A 14600-nucleotide genomic window follows, 5' to 3' on the forward strand; every position below is an offset into this window, starting at 1 on the left:
AGGTTGTAAATTTGAAAGCGTACCGTAGCTGTGAATCAGGGGTCAGTTCAGGCAGAAAGCCTTCCCTAGGCCTGACCTTGGAGACAAAGCTGCCATTCCTGCCAGCTGCCAGAAGTGATTCCAAGATGCTGGACTCGGCAGTCCCCTCTTACAGAGCCAGAAGTCTCACAGGTATCAGGGCAAGTTTGGCTGAAGTCACATAGGGTGAGCTCTGTAACAACTGGATTCTACACTCTGGTACTGAACCCAGTGGAAACAGAAGACCAAAAGGAACAAATGGAAACAAAATGGCCCTCTTTCAAACTTGATTGCACAGAAGAACAGAAAAGCTGTGCTGCCTTCACGTCCAAGGCTGTGGAGTTGTGTGGCTGTGCAGAATGGCAGAAGATTATTTTGACACTAAGAACCTGTCCTGAAAACAAACTTAGACCATTAAAATCCATACTAAATATGATTAATGATGGCAATAAAATGTTGGCAGTGTAAATTGCTTATATTCTCTTCACAGAACGTATAACTCAGCATTTCGTCTGACCATAAAAATCTCATATGAAAGTAGGGATACCGACTGTTTGGAAGTGAGTTTGTGTTGTCAGGTTCTGATTCTTCACTGAACCTGATGATTTAATTAGGATACTTGAGGAGTCAGTTGCAAGGAAAGTGTGCTCTAGTTTACTGAGCTCAGGTTTCTTGCTCTGACTGTGCTTCCAAGAACTTCAGCAGGTAAAATTAGCAAGCAAATATGATCGCTGGGAAATTATATTCTCTGGAGCTTTGTTGTCAACAGCTAAAACTTGAAGGCAGAATTTTTGTATATGGCCAAAACCAAGAGTGGTTTTAGTAGCATCTGCGAAGAATGGGGGAAAACGACCAGCTCAGGATGTCGTCCGAGGAGGAGGACCAGCCAGAGACCCCTACCGGCTCCCCTTGGTCGTGGGTAAGAGCTTACGCCCCAAGGCTGCATAAATCACACCTAAAGCCCTAGAAAAAAGTAACAAGCTGTGCTGTGTGAACCTAGATAGACCTGAGTATCATCAGCTTTTTCACTCTCCTGTTGAAGTTTGTGATTCATTAACGGTTAGACTGTTCTAGTTCTACCTGAATCTGAATGGGGAAAATGTTTGTATGTTGTTTTGCTTCTGTTGCGTATGTCAGATGCTACAAGAAGAGCTGGCTGATTCGGTATTGTTTGCTTTGCTGTGTCACTGGCTGTGTGAAGCAGCACTGTTGAAAGATACCTTTTAGGTATAATGGAGGGAAAATGATGTAAACAATAGTGTAAATGTTTGCTCTGAAGGTCTGCATTAAGAAAAGGCCAGTGAAACTCCTATTACAAATACAGAAATGTCTTGCCATAATTTTTTTAGTAAGATAGAAGCTGTCGTAATGAAAGACAATCTGCACTGATGGTCCCCTAACAGTTGTTGCACGGTCCTGAGTTTTAAGATCTGGGCTTGATGCCTAATGCTGCTAGAGAGGATGTGGGCCAGTATGGTTTTCTGATGGAAGGATAGAGGATGCATTCACTCCAAAAGGGCTTTGAGTGGAAATAGGAACAGCCTTACTGAATGGTCTGGGAATTCTCTAGCTCTGAAAGAAGAGCGGGGGGTACAGTCAAGGTTTTCAATTACTTTAAAAGAAGCATTAAAGTGATTAAAAAACAATTATATGTCTTTAAATTAGTATCACAGAATCACGGAATCACAGAATGGCAGGGGTTGGAAGGGACCTCTGGAGATCAGCTTGTCCAACCCCCTGCTTGAGCAGGCACACCCAGAGCAGGGGGCACAGCACCGCATCCAGGCGGGTTTTGAATGCCTCCAGGGAAGGGACCCCACAGCCTCCCTGGGCAGCCTGTGCCACTGCTCTGGCACCCGCACAGGGAAGGAGTTTTTTCTCATTTTTGGTATTTATGGTTTAATTTCATAACCTTAAATTTCCATATCTTTTATAGACATACACATTTATGATTTTTCTGGAAATGTCAATGTTTGAAATGGTTTCTAAGTGTTTGTTGTCAGGCATGAATGGGTGTGTAAGCATGGAACTGGTAGTTCCTGCAGGTACCCAAGGAGTTATCAGAGACAATTGCTTTTTGAAGGTAAAAGGCATAGATCAAATCAATTTAGCTGATGACAGGAATGTGGATTTAAAATACTCTCATCTTTGGAGGAACACGCAGGGAGGATGAAAAAGAGTACCAGTTGTTCTCACTATCAGGACACGGGTTTCCTGGCGAGCAGCAGTATTTGTGTGTTGGTGAATGTCTATTTTTGATCGGTAGGAAGAGAATTTACAGATGGTGATTTCTTAACCAAATGTAAGTGGAAACTTTCTATTTCATCTGAAAATCCCCTACAGACTACGCAGATTGGAGTCTGGGTGTGGAGAGACAGGTACTGAATAGTTAGCAGGTGGTTGGAGTGCTAAGGAACAGCCAAACTACATTCAAAATAAACCAAGCTGTGAGTGTAGGCAAAAAAGGCAGGGATATATTTCTTTAAAAACTTCAGATGTCAGTGGATTTCTGGCTATCAGTTTTATTAAAAATTAAGATGTCCTACACAACATTTTGACTATTGCATTTTTATGATGTGTACTTTAGCTTAAATTTCCTTCTGGGAATTTCCTTCACATAGAAGTCTCTTAAATTGCCAAGGGAAATCATGGGTCCCACTGCTCCATGGAACAATCTGTTCTGCCACAAATGTGTAAGTTTCATTACAAGTTAAATAAACAGTGTTATTCAGCAGATAAAGCATACTGGACTGCTGATAGAAATAGATGTGCTAAAGATCAGCTGAAATTGTTGCTATTGACCTTTAGGTGTTGCTGGCTCTGGGCTTCTACTAAGGTCCTTCTTCAGAAAAGAAGAACCATTTGCCTCCATGTATTTATGGAAGTGCTTCTGCATGTCGGTATATCGCAGAGTACAGAGAAGATTGTGGTCCTTGGAGAAGATGACAGAATTTTAAAAGCTCATAATAGACAGTTCTTTGATAAAAAGATTCCTTAGGTATGCAAAGATAAACATGTGAGCCCTAGGCTTTGACATGTAGCATGTGATTAAAAAATTACATGCTTCCAGACGCAAAGTTGTTTTTGTAAACATCGAGACCTCGAAACACTTCCTCTGATTTACCATCATGTTGCAAAAGGGCCATACAAATGTGATTTCATACAGACATTTTCTTTCCCTAAGGATATGAATGAGATTGTACACTTCTGTCCTTTTCAAAGGAGGAATAAACTAAAAATATCAAATAAATTATGCACCACTGAGAGAAGCAGATATAACGCGGTGGGGTTGGTGGTACTAGAATTTAAACACAAGTGCCCTTAGACTTGAAACAGAAAGATACTTAGGAAGGCAGATTTACAGTAGCTACACAAATTAAGCAGAAAGAAAAAATTACCTTAAAACCCTGCATGATCACTTCACTTTCTTTTCCATTTTTGACCAGTCATTGGCAATGCGACAGCATGTGAGGTTTCAACAGAAAAATGTGACTAACTTGTGTTGTTGGAAATGGGAATGTTCGGAAGGAAGGACTCTGCCGGAGCAGCGTGACCTAAAGCCCAGGTTGCTGCTGGATATTTATGGTATCTTATCCTTAAGTATTTGCCTTTTTAGAACTCCTGTGAAAGTAAGGTAATTATAAATCCTCTGCAATTGTTGCAGCGCATTGTCACAACTTCATATGGATAACGCAAAGGTGGATACCTCTAGCCCATTCTTGCACCAATTCAGCCCATATCTAAATTGGGGGGAGGCTGCTACATGCTACAGTGCTCTCTCATGTTGGCGAAAGCTTATTTCACAGTTCTGGGTAGCTTTGGGAAGGGCAGACTAAAGCCTCACTAGTCCATCTCTGTCCCTGAGAGCACTGTACCAACAATATCCCCAGACTGCACCCTGCAAAGGTGGGAGCAGGTGATGGCTGGGAGGTAAGAAGGCCGTGATATACTGAAAGAGGGGTAGAAGACAACGTGTACCTCGGGGTAACGGTCTGGTTGTGATGGAGGAGTCAAACGTGGGAGGGCTGTGCCACCAGCATTTTGACAAGGCTGGCTCTTCTCCACTCCCCTCTTCCCACTGGTGACAAACCCTCAGTGACAGACTCTACCAGTGACAGTGACAGTGTCTGCAAGTGTCTGACAAGCTGGGCCACGTGTTACTGGTGAGGAACTCGTCCCAGCCTCACCATTAGCGTAGGGCTGGCACTGGGACTGGCAACTGCATTTGAGCATATTTGCCAAATGAGGTGGGCTGGGAGAACTGGAGAGAGCAGGGACCGTTCCTGCCCTCACCTCTGCCTCCCTGCAACCACGCTCGCCCCTGGGCCCAGTGGTCAGACACTGCTGCGTTGCAGGGTGACCCCATGTGCTGCTGTGGTTGCTCTGCTCTGCTGGGGCAACCCAGCAAGGTGGTGGAGCCACTATGGCTTGTACCCACACAGCACCAAAAAGCCAAGCCGGGCCATAAACAACAGCAGCAAAGGGGTGCTGCGGTCGGGACGGCTGTGTGCTGGGCACGGAAACCTGGTTTCCCATTTTGTGACTGGGACAGGCGCACATGGGGCATGTGGTGGCAGCTGGGCTTGTGTCACATGCTGTTGTTGGCAGCCGGGCGTGAGCGTGATGTGTGGGGATGAGGCTGGTGGCGGAGGCACGGGGGAAGGCCCTTTATTCCAGTGATTGGTTTGTTTGGATTCCAGCTTTTTCATTGTTTTGCCAGTTCAGTCAGGTGTTATTTATTTTATTTTTAAGCATGTGCTTGAAATCCCCATGCTCTGGGTCAGGCAGCTGTCTTGCCAGCGAAGGATGGTGTGAGGCTGCTCTGGGGGAGACACGTCAGGCTGTACGGCTGCTGCTTTGCAGGGATGGCTGCCAGCTGCAGCGGAGGAGTCCCAGGGTGGCTGTGGAGCTTCCCTTCCAACCAAATACTGCCCAAAACTGCCACTTCTGGGCCATGTGTGGAGAACATTTTTGCTCCTCCAGCCTGGGGCAAAGAGCAGTCCTATTCAGCAGGGCAACGGGACTGTCTCGGATGGAGACACGGCACCTGGCCTGACTTGCCCCTGGCATCTCTGGGTGTTGCTGCCCGCCTGCTGTGTCACCCCAGCAGCTGAGCCATGGTGGGATCTTCTGAGTTACACTTTGCAGTGGGCACTGAAAACCAGTAACACATTTAGCAAAAAAAAAAAACATTGGAGAAAAGAGAATATTATTAAAACATCACCAAGCTCTCCACATGGTGGCATTTCTTTCAATTTGATCCCATAAAGATTTTTTTTTTACCTGATAACTAATAAAATACTGTGGGCTGTGTAGTTCAGCTAACAGATGCTGCTCATGCTTAATTACAGAAATAGCTAGGAGGGACATTGAAAGTACTCACCCACCCTCATTATCGCCAGATTTTTAGAGGAGGAGAGGGCCTGTCAAAGCATTGTGGACACAGGGAGATCTGTGCAAATTCCTAAATCAAGTACAAGCTTCGCATATGGCCCTAGGCAAAATTCAGGTTTTATATCCCAGTGTTTCCACTCACTGTAGGTAGCTCTGCTCTGAGATCCCAGCTGAGACCTTCATGTCCAGAGGAATTTCTACAAATTTCACCTGAACCGCAAGGGCTGAGCATCTGTGAAAATCCCCCCTGAGACACTTGTACTGGGTACCCAAAGTAAATGGGCACACTTGAAAGCTGTAATCTTCATTTCCCTCCTGCCCCAACATTTTTAGGTGAATTTAACCTGAAGCTTATATTGTGTTTTGAGATCCTCTGGGAGAAGCCTTCTAGAAATGCAAAGCCTTGCTGCAGTTAAGTTGCCATCTGCTGCCAGTGCTACAGCTGCTGGTGCTGCTGCCATGGGTGGGGGACTGGCTGGCTTCTCAAGGGCAGGTTTCTATCAGTCTCTGCCCAGTCCCAGGCCAAACCACTGGGTCATTGATAAAACACTGTGATTTCTCCAGGGCTGCAGGTGGTCCTGGATTTACCAAATTCCAGTGGTGATAACAATTTAATTAGTATCAGTTTCTTTGGAAAGCTAAAAACATCTGCCTGTCTCTCACTGTGAGACTTCTACTGCAAGAAAACTGTTATCCTGCGTAAAGTGGAACGAGCAGGCTGGGAGGAGAGGCTGCTCTCACCCCACCGATGCTGTGCTGGCTCAGACCAGCAGGAGATGAGAGCCCGTTTAGCCGGTGGCTCCGCTCACCTCGAGTCTCCTGCACTGTACAGCAAGGGTGTCCCCAGCTACGCTCACAGCAGGACTGTTGCCATCTGTCCCTGCAGGTGGGAATGGTCTGGCTCTGGGACTGCCCCATCCCCAGCAAAGGCTCTCTCACACGGTCCCTGATTCCCCCTGGCTTTCTGACCTGCGGCTGCTCTGTACCACTTCAGGCACAAGGATTCAACTACTGCCCTCCACACAGGGCCCACAGTGTGGGCTCTTGTTCGCTTTCATTTTGGTGGGCCTTTCTGCAGCCATCAGCTGAGCAGACCTCACCCTTTTAAGAGGCAGGAGCTTCTCTTCCCCAGGGCAGCCTTACCGGCCGTGCCCTTACCGGTCAGCAGCTGCAGCCCAGGGAGCAGGTGCTGCCCGGCTGCAGCCCCTTGCTCCCATTTTGGAGGGCTGACACTTCAGCAACTGGAGGATGTATTTTTGCACGCGTAAATAAGTCTCAAAGTTTTCACTGCAGATCTGCTTTCCTTCAGCATCAAGCACATGTGCTGCCTTCCCACCTACTGAAAAACAACCAGTAAATTGAACCCAGAGCCTTCCCCGTGGTTCACCCCGGACCTCCCGGAGCACCTCTCTGGGGAGCTGACTGGAGACTGGGTCCTTTTGCATTTTATTTAGAGCCGACTGCTGGAGGTCAGCAATCCTCTGTATCTGGAGATCATGTCTCACAGAGCCTGCTCTGTCTTAATATAGATTTGAAAGTTCAGCTTGGTCCACGGGGACGAAAGGCTGTGAGGGCAATAAGTGGTAGGCAAACAGTATCAAGGCTGTCAGCTGCTTCGCCCCCCCAGTTCCTGTCGCCTACACTGCCTTTGCCTGATAACCTTTCTTTGCATGATGAGTAATGCTTTAATAACACTTATTTATCTTATGCTGCCGTAAATGCAAATGGAGCGTTAACCTCTCTGTTTCCGATCTCCTACTCCTCGTAGTGGCCTGTGACAGCTGAATCTTACCTGGAGCAGGAGTTTATACCACATCAAGGCCATGGCCTAAGGACTGGTCCGCCCAGGGCTGTGCTTCAGCAGCCCTGACCAAGTGGCTAAGCAAAACCTACACTGAGAACTCAGCTGCAAGTGCAAAACACTCTTAAAACAGGCGTGCATAGGAAAAACCCAGTCCAAACAGGCAGAAAGCACAAACACATCTTTAAGAACTAGGCCTGCCTTAAAATCTGAGATTTTTGAAAGCAGTGATACATATTTGTTTCCTGCTCTCCACTTTCAGACTTTTGCATTTAAAAATTTATCAAGCTCTTATCAGTCATGGCAAAAGTTAAAACTTTGTTCCATTTAAAGTCCCCTGCCTCTGGGAGATAGGAAAAAGCTTCCTGAAAAGCAGCAGAACTCTGGCGCTTACACTGCAGGCTCCCAAAGAACTTCTACTCCAAATCAACGAGCAGATAAGGGCTGGGCTGTCATCGGCTGAGTGTTTCCCACCGCATGAGGCCCCGGGTGCCATAACAGGGTATGCATGAAAAGGGACCATTGTGTTGGTCCCCACACACCCCAGAATGTGCATCCTCTGGTTTCAATGGGGACAAGCTGGGGACATCGTTGGAGAAGAGCATTGATGGCAAAATGGATCAGGAAATGCAGAACTGCCTTCTGCTTTGCTTGAAATTATATATATATTGGGGGGTCTTAAGGAAATGGGAGCAAACGGTCTTGTGGATCTCATTGCTTTTACAGAGCTAGAAATAATTAAGAAATTGAAAACAGAGCTGCATATGTTGAGGGACAGAGATGGGTGTGGAAGTGAGCATAGGAGCAGAAAGCAAAGCCATGCTTGCGTGTGGAGTAAAGGAACAGTGAGGAGAGAAAGGCACATTTTACTACAAAGCCTGTGTATGCCCATCCTGACAGGGCACGCTGCCTTACAGCTCAAGCCCTCACGCTCCCAGTTTAAATGCACCGTGTATTAGAAATGAGGCACATCCCACCTGGGATTGCAGTTCATGAAATGAGGAGGGAAAGTGACCCTGAGACCATCCTCAGAATTAATTTTCTCTCTTTTGGTACCGGTAGCCACCCTCACAGGAAAATCGGCTACCATTTTTTTTGAGAGATTACCGGTATAAAGTTATATATATGAGTGCAGAAGGAAAAAGAAGTTCCTGAAACCATTTCTCATGTAACCTATGGTCTGTGCTTTTCCAACTGAAGCTGGTACCTCTGTTGCACCTTCACTGCCAACCCTGAGCTCTCCGTACACCTGCGCCACTGCCCATCATTGCTGCGTTGGGATGGTTTCCCTGCAAAGCTGATGGCAAAGGAGAGGCTGCAGTCAGCTTTGCAGAGCCTCCTGCATTGTGTCCTGTAGGGGCCTGGCACTCCTCTCATGGGCAGGAATTTTGGGTGCATGCACATGAGTTCTGTCCAGGTTTCAAAAACTGAAGTAAAAAAATATTAAAAATACATACTTTTAATAAGGCCTCCAGGGTGATGAGGTTTCAGTGTCTTGGAAATATCTGCAGCACTGCCATGGCGCACAGGGGCAGGAGTCAAGAGCCTGTTTATCCCTTAGTAGTACCACTTAGAAGTTATAGCTCTTTAAATCTTCAAGTGGCAAGATGTGATTTTTATCTTTCCAGTCTCCCAGGAAGTTCATCATCAAAACAACAGACCACAGCACAAAAGAGTAATCATTTACTCAAACACAGCAGGCACTACATTACAGGTGCTGTTACCAGGCAATAGAGACATGGCCATTCACAATAAATTCTCCATCCTTCCTTCTGAAAGGCCAAGAATAAAATACCTGATGGCTTCTATATTCTCTTGCCCTCTCTTCATTTTTTCTCTTCTACCTTCTGAATTTTGCAAATGCCTTGGTCTGGTCTTGGACAAATGCTGGTTTTGAGGCAATGCTGCTGAAATACACTGCTCTTATGGATGAGCAAATTCTCCTTTGCCCAACAGAGACGGGAGTAGAAGGATGAAAGGATTGCATGGCTGCTCCCAAGCAAGAGAGCCCAGGAAGCAGCACCCTTTCATGAGAGCCTGAGCAAACAAGAAAAACTGCAAAAAGAAAGAGGCTAAACATGGAGGCTGGTCTAGAAAACCTTTTTCATTCAGACACACTGCCTCTGCAGTAAATTGTACCAGTCATCTAAGGATGATCCCCTCAGAGGAGAAAGACTTTGCAGGATTAATCTAGAAATTAATCCAGTACACAGAATATGACTGCTTTTCTATGCTCCTTCTTTACTTCTTCAATGGTAAAAGCCTGAATCTTGGAGCCTTTGAGCTCTGTGGTAGATATCTGATCTACCGATCAGGTGAACGGTTTTAACATATTCTTCTTTTAAGTACAGAGCCAGTAATGCATCTGCATAGCCGCAAAGACAAAAAAAATGTTCTTTTCCATTCTAACCCAATCCTATAGTTGTTGTTTCAATTCATTGATTTAATAAAGTTATTGGCTTTCAGGCCAAAATAGCCTCATTGCAAAACTGTGTAATGTGGAAAAAAATTAATGACAATAGCTGTTTCATGAAGATAATTTGCTATAATTCCCTGAAGCCTTTCTGGGCCACAAAATATAATAAAATGAAATAAATATTTTTTCAATTAATTTTCATGAACAAGTTGCAAACTCCACTTGTGCTCCTTTCTGCTTTTGCAGAAGTTGTATTGCTGCCAAAAGGCCTCTGAAGTGGAGGATTTCTAAACCAAAAGTGACCTCCAGTGGTCACACATATTATTTATAGCTGATGCCTAGTATTTATCTTGTTAGAAACAAGGCAATATGATAATTAATAGCCTGCAGCAAGCATGGTCAATTAAATTGGATGTATCCATTAAAAAAAACCCAAAAAGCAGGCCAGTTAATCTGGATGTATCCTTACATCCAGATTTTTTGTATACCTGCCACCCAGTATGAAGTTTTTATTTATTTACATCAGTGTTTTACAACTCAGGGGTGTTTTTTCTGCATTAAGCTGGTATATAATGCCACATTCTCTTTGCTCACCCTCTGCACGTAGTACAGCTTTGATACAAACATCCTCCATATAGCAATCTGCTACAGGGCGGAGGTGACCTTTTAAAAAACAAATATACCCTCAAGCATCTCAAGGTTAATTTTTACTTACATAAGCAAATAGGATTTCAGCATAGCTTTGCTAATAAAATAATTATTTTTCCTTTAAAATCTGTAAATCATGATGGATTGCCCTATCTTTTCCTAGGTATTTTAGGATCCCATGGACTCATCATTTTTTTGAGACTTGAAGGCAGAGAAACATGAGGCAGAGGTATAAGCTGGGTCTTTGTGGGCTCACCATCCCAGTAAATATCTCTGCGAAATCTCTAGAGTTCAGGGCTCTCCTTTCGTCATGTCTGAGCACCTCCAGTCTGCCAGATTTTGCTTAGAGGTTTTTATGAGTCAAAGGCATCTGCAGGGGGGCTTTCCTGCAGAGGGACACTTAGGAAATTCCATGGAAATATACTCTTTAATAAACAAATAAATTGCAAGAAATATTTGTATGAAAACTTTCTTGAAAAGCTTTCCTTAATTTGTATTAGCCTAATTTAAAATAAAACAGATTAAACTTGAAGGAGATTTTTCCCATAGGTATTTAAATGTCCTTCATCTTTATAGCCTGAGTTAAATTGGATTTACTGGCCGAGCCCTGGCATTTTTTGGAAGGTCAGTGGAAATGCAATGTTCATTGCAATTGAGCTGATTTAAAGCAATACAGACATGACCTTTGGTAAAAATGTTTGGGTACTTATAAATCCCTTGCCCTGGAAATTTTATGTTGTGTGTGCAAGAGAAGCTACAACTTAAATGTAACTCAAGTAAGACTTGGCTCTCAGCTAAGATTGAGAAATAAATTGTAGCTCTTGGCCTAATCAGTGCAGCCCTGGCCCAAGACAGGATGACAAAGCTATTTTCCCTTGTGCTGCTGGATGAGTTTCAATAACCCAGTGCAACTTTCTCAGTTGCTCCATCTGTTAAAAGGCAAGTATGCTAATACTGTCTTTTGTAAGATACTTTGAGATCCATGGAGGCTGTGCCGTATATGAAAGGGGTAATGCATTTAATAAACAGATTACAAATACAATAATACTTTTTCGCCCCTCCCACAGTAACTGAGGGAAGTTAAAATTATGGAAGAAGGAAGTTTGCTTTATTTTTCATTTCTCCTGTCCCTTCTGCTCCCCTCCAGCAGCTGCATTAGACTTGTAAAGCAGGAGCCCATGAAGATGCCCACGGAACATTTCTGCAGCAACACATTTGGATATAAACTGTGCCATAAACCTTACGTCTTCCTCAAAATTAATACTCTTTCCCTCTCTCCCCCCCCCCACCCCTTCTAGGGTGGTAGGTTGTGGATAGTCTGGCCCTAATGGTATAACTGAGAACAAGTAGCTTCCTGCGACTTTTGTTTGTGTGACTAGTTCACTGATTTTGATATTCTTCCTCCTCTTGTAAGCGCTGCACAAATCTCAGTAGATTAGGAAATGGTACAGAAAAGAAAGCTGTGACCTGTGGAACACAAAGAAGATGCATTGTAGAAAGGGAATGGCATTTTATCTCGGCATAACTCTGCGACAGACAAAAAGATGGTTTATTAATAGGGGTTTGGCAGACACACTATACCAACACTTAATGACTGCAAGACCGAAGCAGGTGTCTAGTTTCCTGCTGGCTGTATGTGCCTAATGGGTGACAGGTTAGTGCAGCAGGAGAGGCGATGGTCAAGTTTCCCCACTGTTTTTTCTCAGTGCTTCTGGGCAGGAGAGGGGGTTTTCTGCAATGGCTGAGGCACTATGAAAATGTCCTGGACTAAGTATTAACAGAGTGCTTACAGCAGGACCCAGATTTTTAGCTTTTCCATGGGCTGGGAACTTGTACTGTAGCCCATAAGTAGGAAAGGACAATTAGTGGGACAGCCTGTGGGGACGGAGCTGGGTTTCAAAGAACAGCTGGGCAGAGATGGGGGGTTAAAGGTGAATCAGGGTCAGGGGGTGAGGGATGACAGGTCCAAAGGGACGTGGGCACTAGCTGGTGGGGAAAAGGTTTCCCTTCCGCAGGGCACCTATATAAGATGTATACAAGAGATGGGCTGCATCCAGCCCAGCAATGTTCTCCCTTAGCTTCTGGCAGAAGCTGGAGGGAGCCTTCAGCCTCCACTAAGGAGGACTGCCAAAGGCCAGATACATCAGCCTTTATCCCTTCCTCGCATGGCATCTGGGGAAGGACCCTCAATCCCAGCCACTCCTGGAATTCCCACAGGTTCCCTGGGGCACCGCCCCTCCTGCATTCCCGTGGAATTGTTTCATCTCCACCCACATCAGAGGGAGTGAAATAGGATGCTGCAAGGTTTTTTACCACATTTCCGTTCAGTGGAAGCAGGGGACATCCCTACAGAAGGGCTAGTTTCCCCAGCTAAAGACAACAACCGTGTTGGAGTGAATCAATCCTTGAAATCGTCTCTACCTCTCCACTGCCTACAGAGGGAACTGTAAGCTAACTTAGGCTTTGGCTAAGGTTAGGGAAGATGCTACTCACTGGGGATCTGCACATTTCCACATGGGAGAGAAAGTTCCTCTCTTTAATTGGCTTCTGCCAGTTCACAACTATTGAAAAACTGTGGCCTTAGCTGCTTCGTAATGCCGATGGTTTATTTTCTGCTTTGTAAAAGGCCTTTGTAAATCCCCAGACAAGCAGCCCTGAAACCAGAGCATTGAGAGTGCTGGAGCAGACATACCTCCTGACCTCTCGCTGGCCTCACAGCACCCGGGCAGCACATTCCTCACCTTGCCATACAAATCAAGCAAACTCTGCAGCTCATCCTACACTGCCTACAGTAATGATGTCTTGCTCCTCATTATGTTAATAAAACTGGTGACAAGCAGCAGCCAGTGAATGACTGACAAGACTTTCGAATGTTAATATTTGGAAATCATTCACCTCCTTAAATTAGGGAGGATTGCACAAAAGGGATCTCATGGCACAGCCTTTTTGTTTTGTCCCTGTACAGTGTGTGGCAAAGCGGGCCACAATTAAAGCTTGTAAGCACTGCTAAAGGCCAGCAAACAGCAGCATAAAATGAGTCTCAGAGCACTGTTCTTCTCCTTTGTAACCCCTGGGATAAGTTAATACTGATGAAAATGAAGATCTTTTGACTGCTGTACTGATTTTCAGGATGTATTTGCATTTGTTTGCACTTTTCCACTGCCCAGGAGAGCTTTGCTGAAGAAAAGTTGACTTTGTTTCATGGAGCCACAACCCCTGATGGAAGCAGTATGCTTTAGGCAAGGTAAAAAGCAGATCTATCCTGTGGGGATAAAGGGTGAAAAATGTAAAGGAAAAAGAATAGTGGATGGTTACAGAAATGGTCTTCCCAAGACAATTTACAGAAAACAGGCTATACCTGAGTGCTCCGTGTTGTGCCGTCTTACGGTAGGTCAGATGGATCATGGTCTAGCAATGCTACCCTTCCTGTTGATTAGGAAGGGAATCTGGACGTAGCCATCTTTGTTATGGATGTCTAAGGTAAGGGGCAGCCCCTGGATCTGGTCCCACTTAAGAAAGGTGGCCTTGAAGTCAGGGGGGCTAATCTATGTCCTTAAAGTCAGATAGGGGCATCTGAGCTGAATATAGGAGGGTTCTTACATTAAACCTCTTTGCATTGTATACCACGGGGTCTTCAAATCTAATGTTATCTTACTAAAATTAACACTAACAAACCAACTGATGGCACATGATGGAAACTATGACCTGGGTGAGAAAGGCTCTGACAAGGCAGAGTCCTGTTTTGCCACCTCAAGCAAAACAAGAACAGCTGGACCTGTGTGCTTGCATCTGCAGGAATCCCTTCACATGAGAATAATTACATTATCGGCATTGCATAATGAAGAGAAAATAAGTAAATCTGCTGGAGCCTGCTACAGTGAACAGATTGTCTCTTGTTACTTCCTAAGCTGTGAAGTTAATTTAAAAATGGGGCCTGCTAGCCTGGAGTATCAGGTGGTGTTCATTTTTCACAGAGCAGTTAATAATCCTTCATTCATCTGAATGGAGGAGTACCTCTAAAATCCAATATACTCAATAAATATGAACCAAAAAATGGAGCTCTGAATTCCTTGACTTCACTTCTGGGGAAAACCAGCCCCGTGTAGGTAACAGAAATACCAGTCAGGCTCCTCCACTGACAGAGGTGGATCTCTGATGTCCTCAGCCATGTCACTGGACTCTGGGAGAGGTTTCTCACTCAGGTGTTGAGACCTGTCTCTCCATATTGTTCTTAAGCTACAAATCCAGAAAACAGATAGCCCCAAGACATTCCTGAGGGCAGCTGGTTGTTGCTGCTTCACCACCAGCCAAACAGCAATGGGA

General features: G+C 44.9%; 1 protein-coding gene across 4 annotated transcripts in view; it reads left to right on the forward strand.

Annotated features, from left to right (window-relative positions):
* Nucleotides 1–766: 766 nt before the first annotated feature.
* LPIN1 (lipin 1) overlaps nucleotides 767–14600 on the forward strand; it is an 80138-nt gene continuing 66304 nt past the window's right edge. For 2 of the 4 annotated variants that reach the window (XM_064448050.1, XM_064448052.1), the window contains exon 1: nucleotides 771–937. In XM_064448050.1, coding sequence (XP_064304120.1) covers nucleotides 857–937 — 81 coding nt within the window. In that variant the 5' untranslated portion in view covers nucleotides 771–856. Of the gene's footprint in view, nucleotides 938–14600 lie in introns of all 4 variants that reach the window. The other 2 variants (XM_064448054.1, XR_010372370.1) reach the window with 2 other exon arrangements.

Source organism: Phalacrocorax carbo, chromosome 3, assembly GCF_963921805.1.
Source record: "Phalacrocorax carbo chromosome 3, bPhaCar2.1, whole genome shotgun sequence".
Classification (NCBI taxonomy): Eukaryota; Metazoa; Chordata; class Aves; order Suliformes; family Phalacrocoracidae; genus Phalacrocorax; species Phalacrocorax carbo.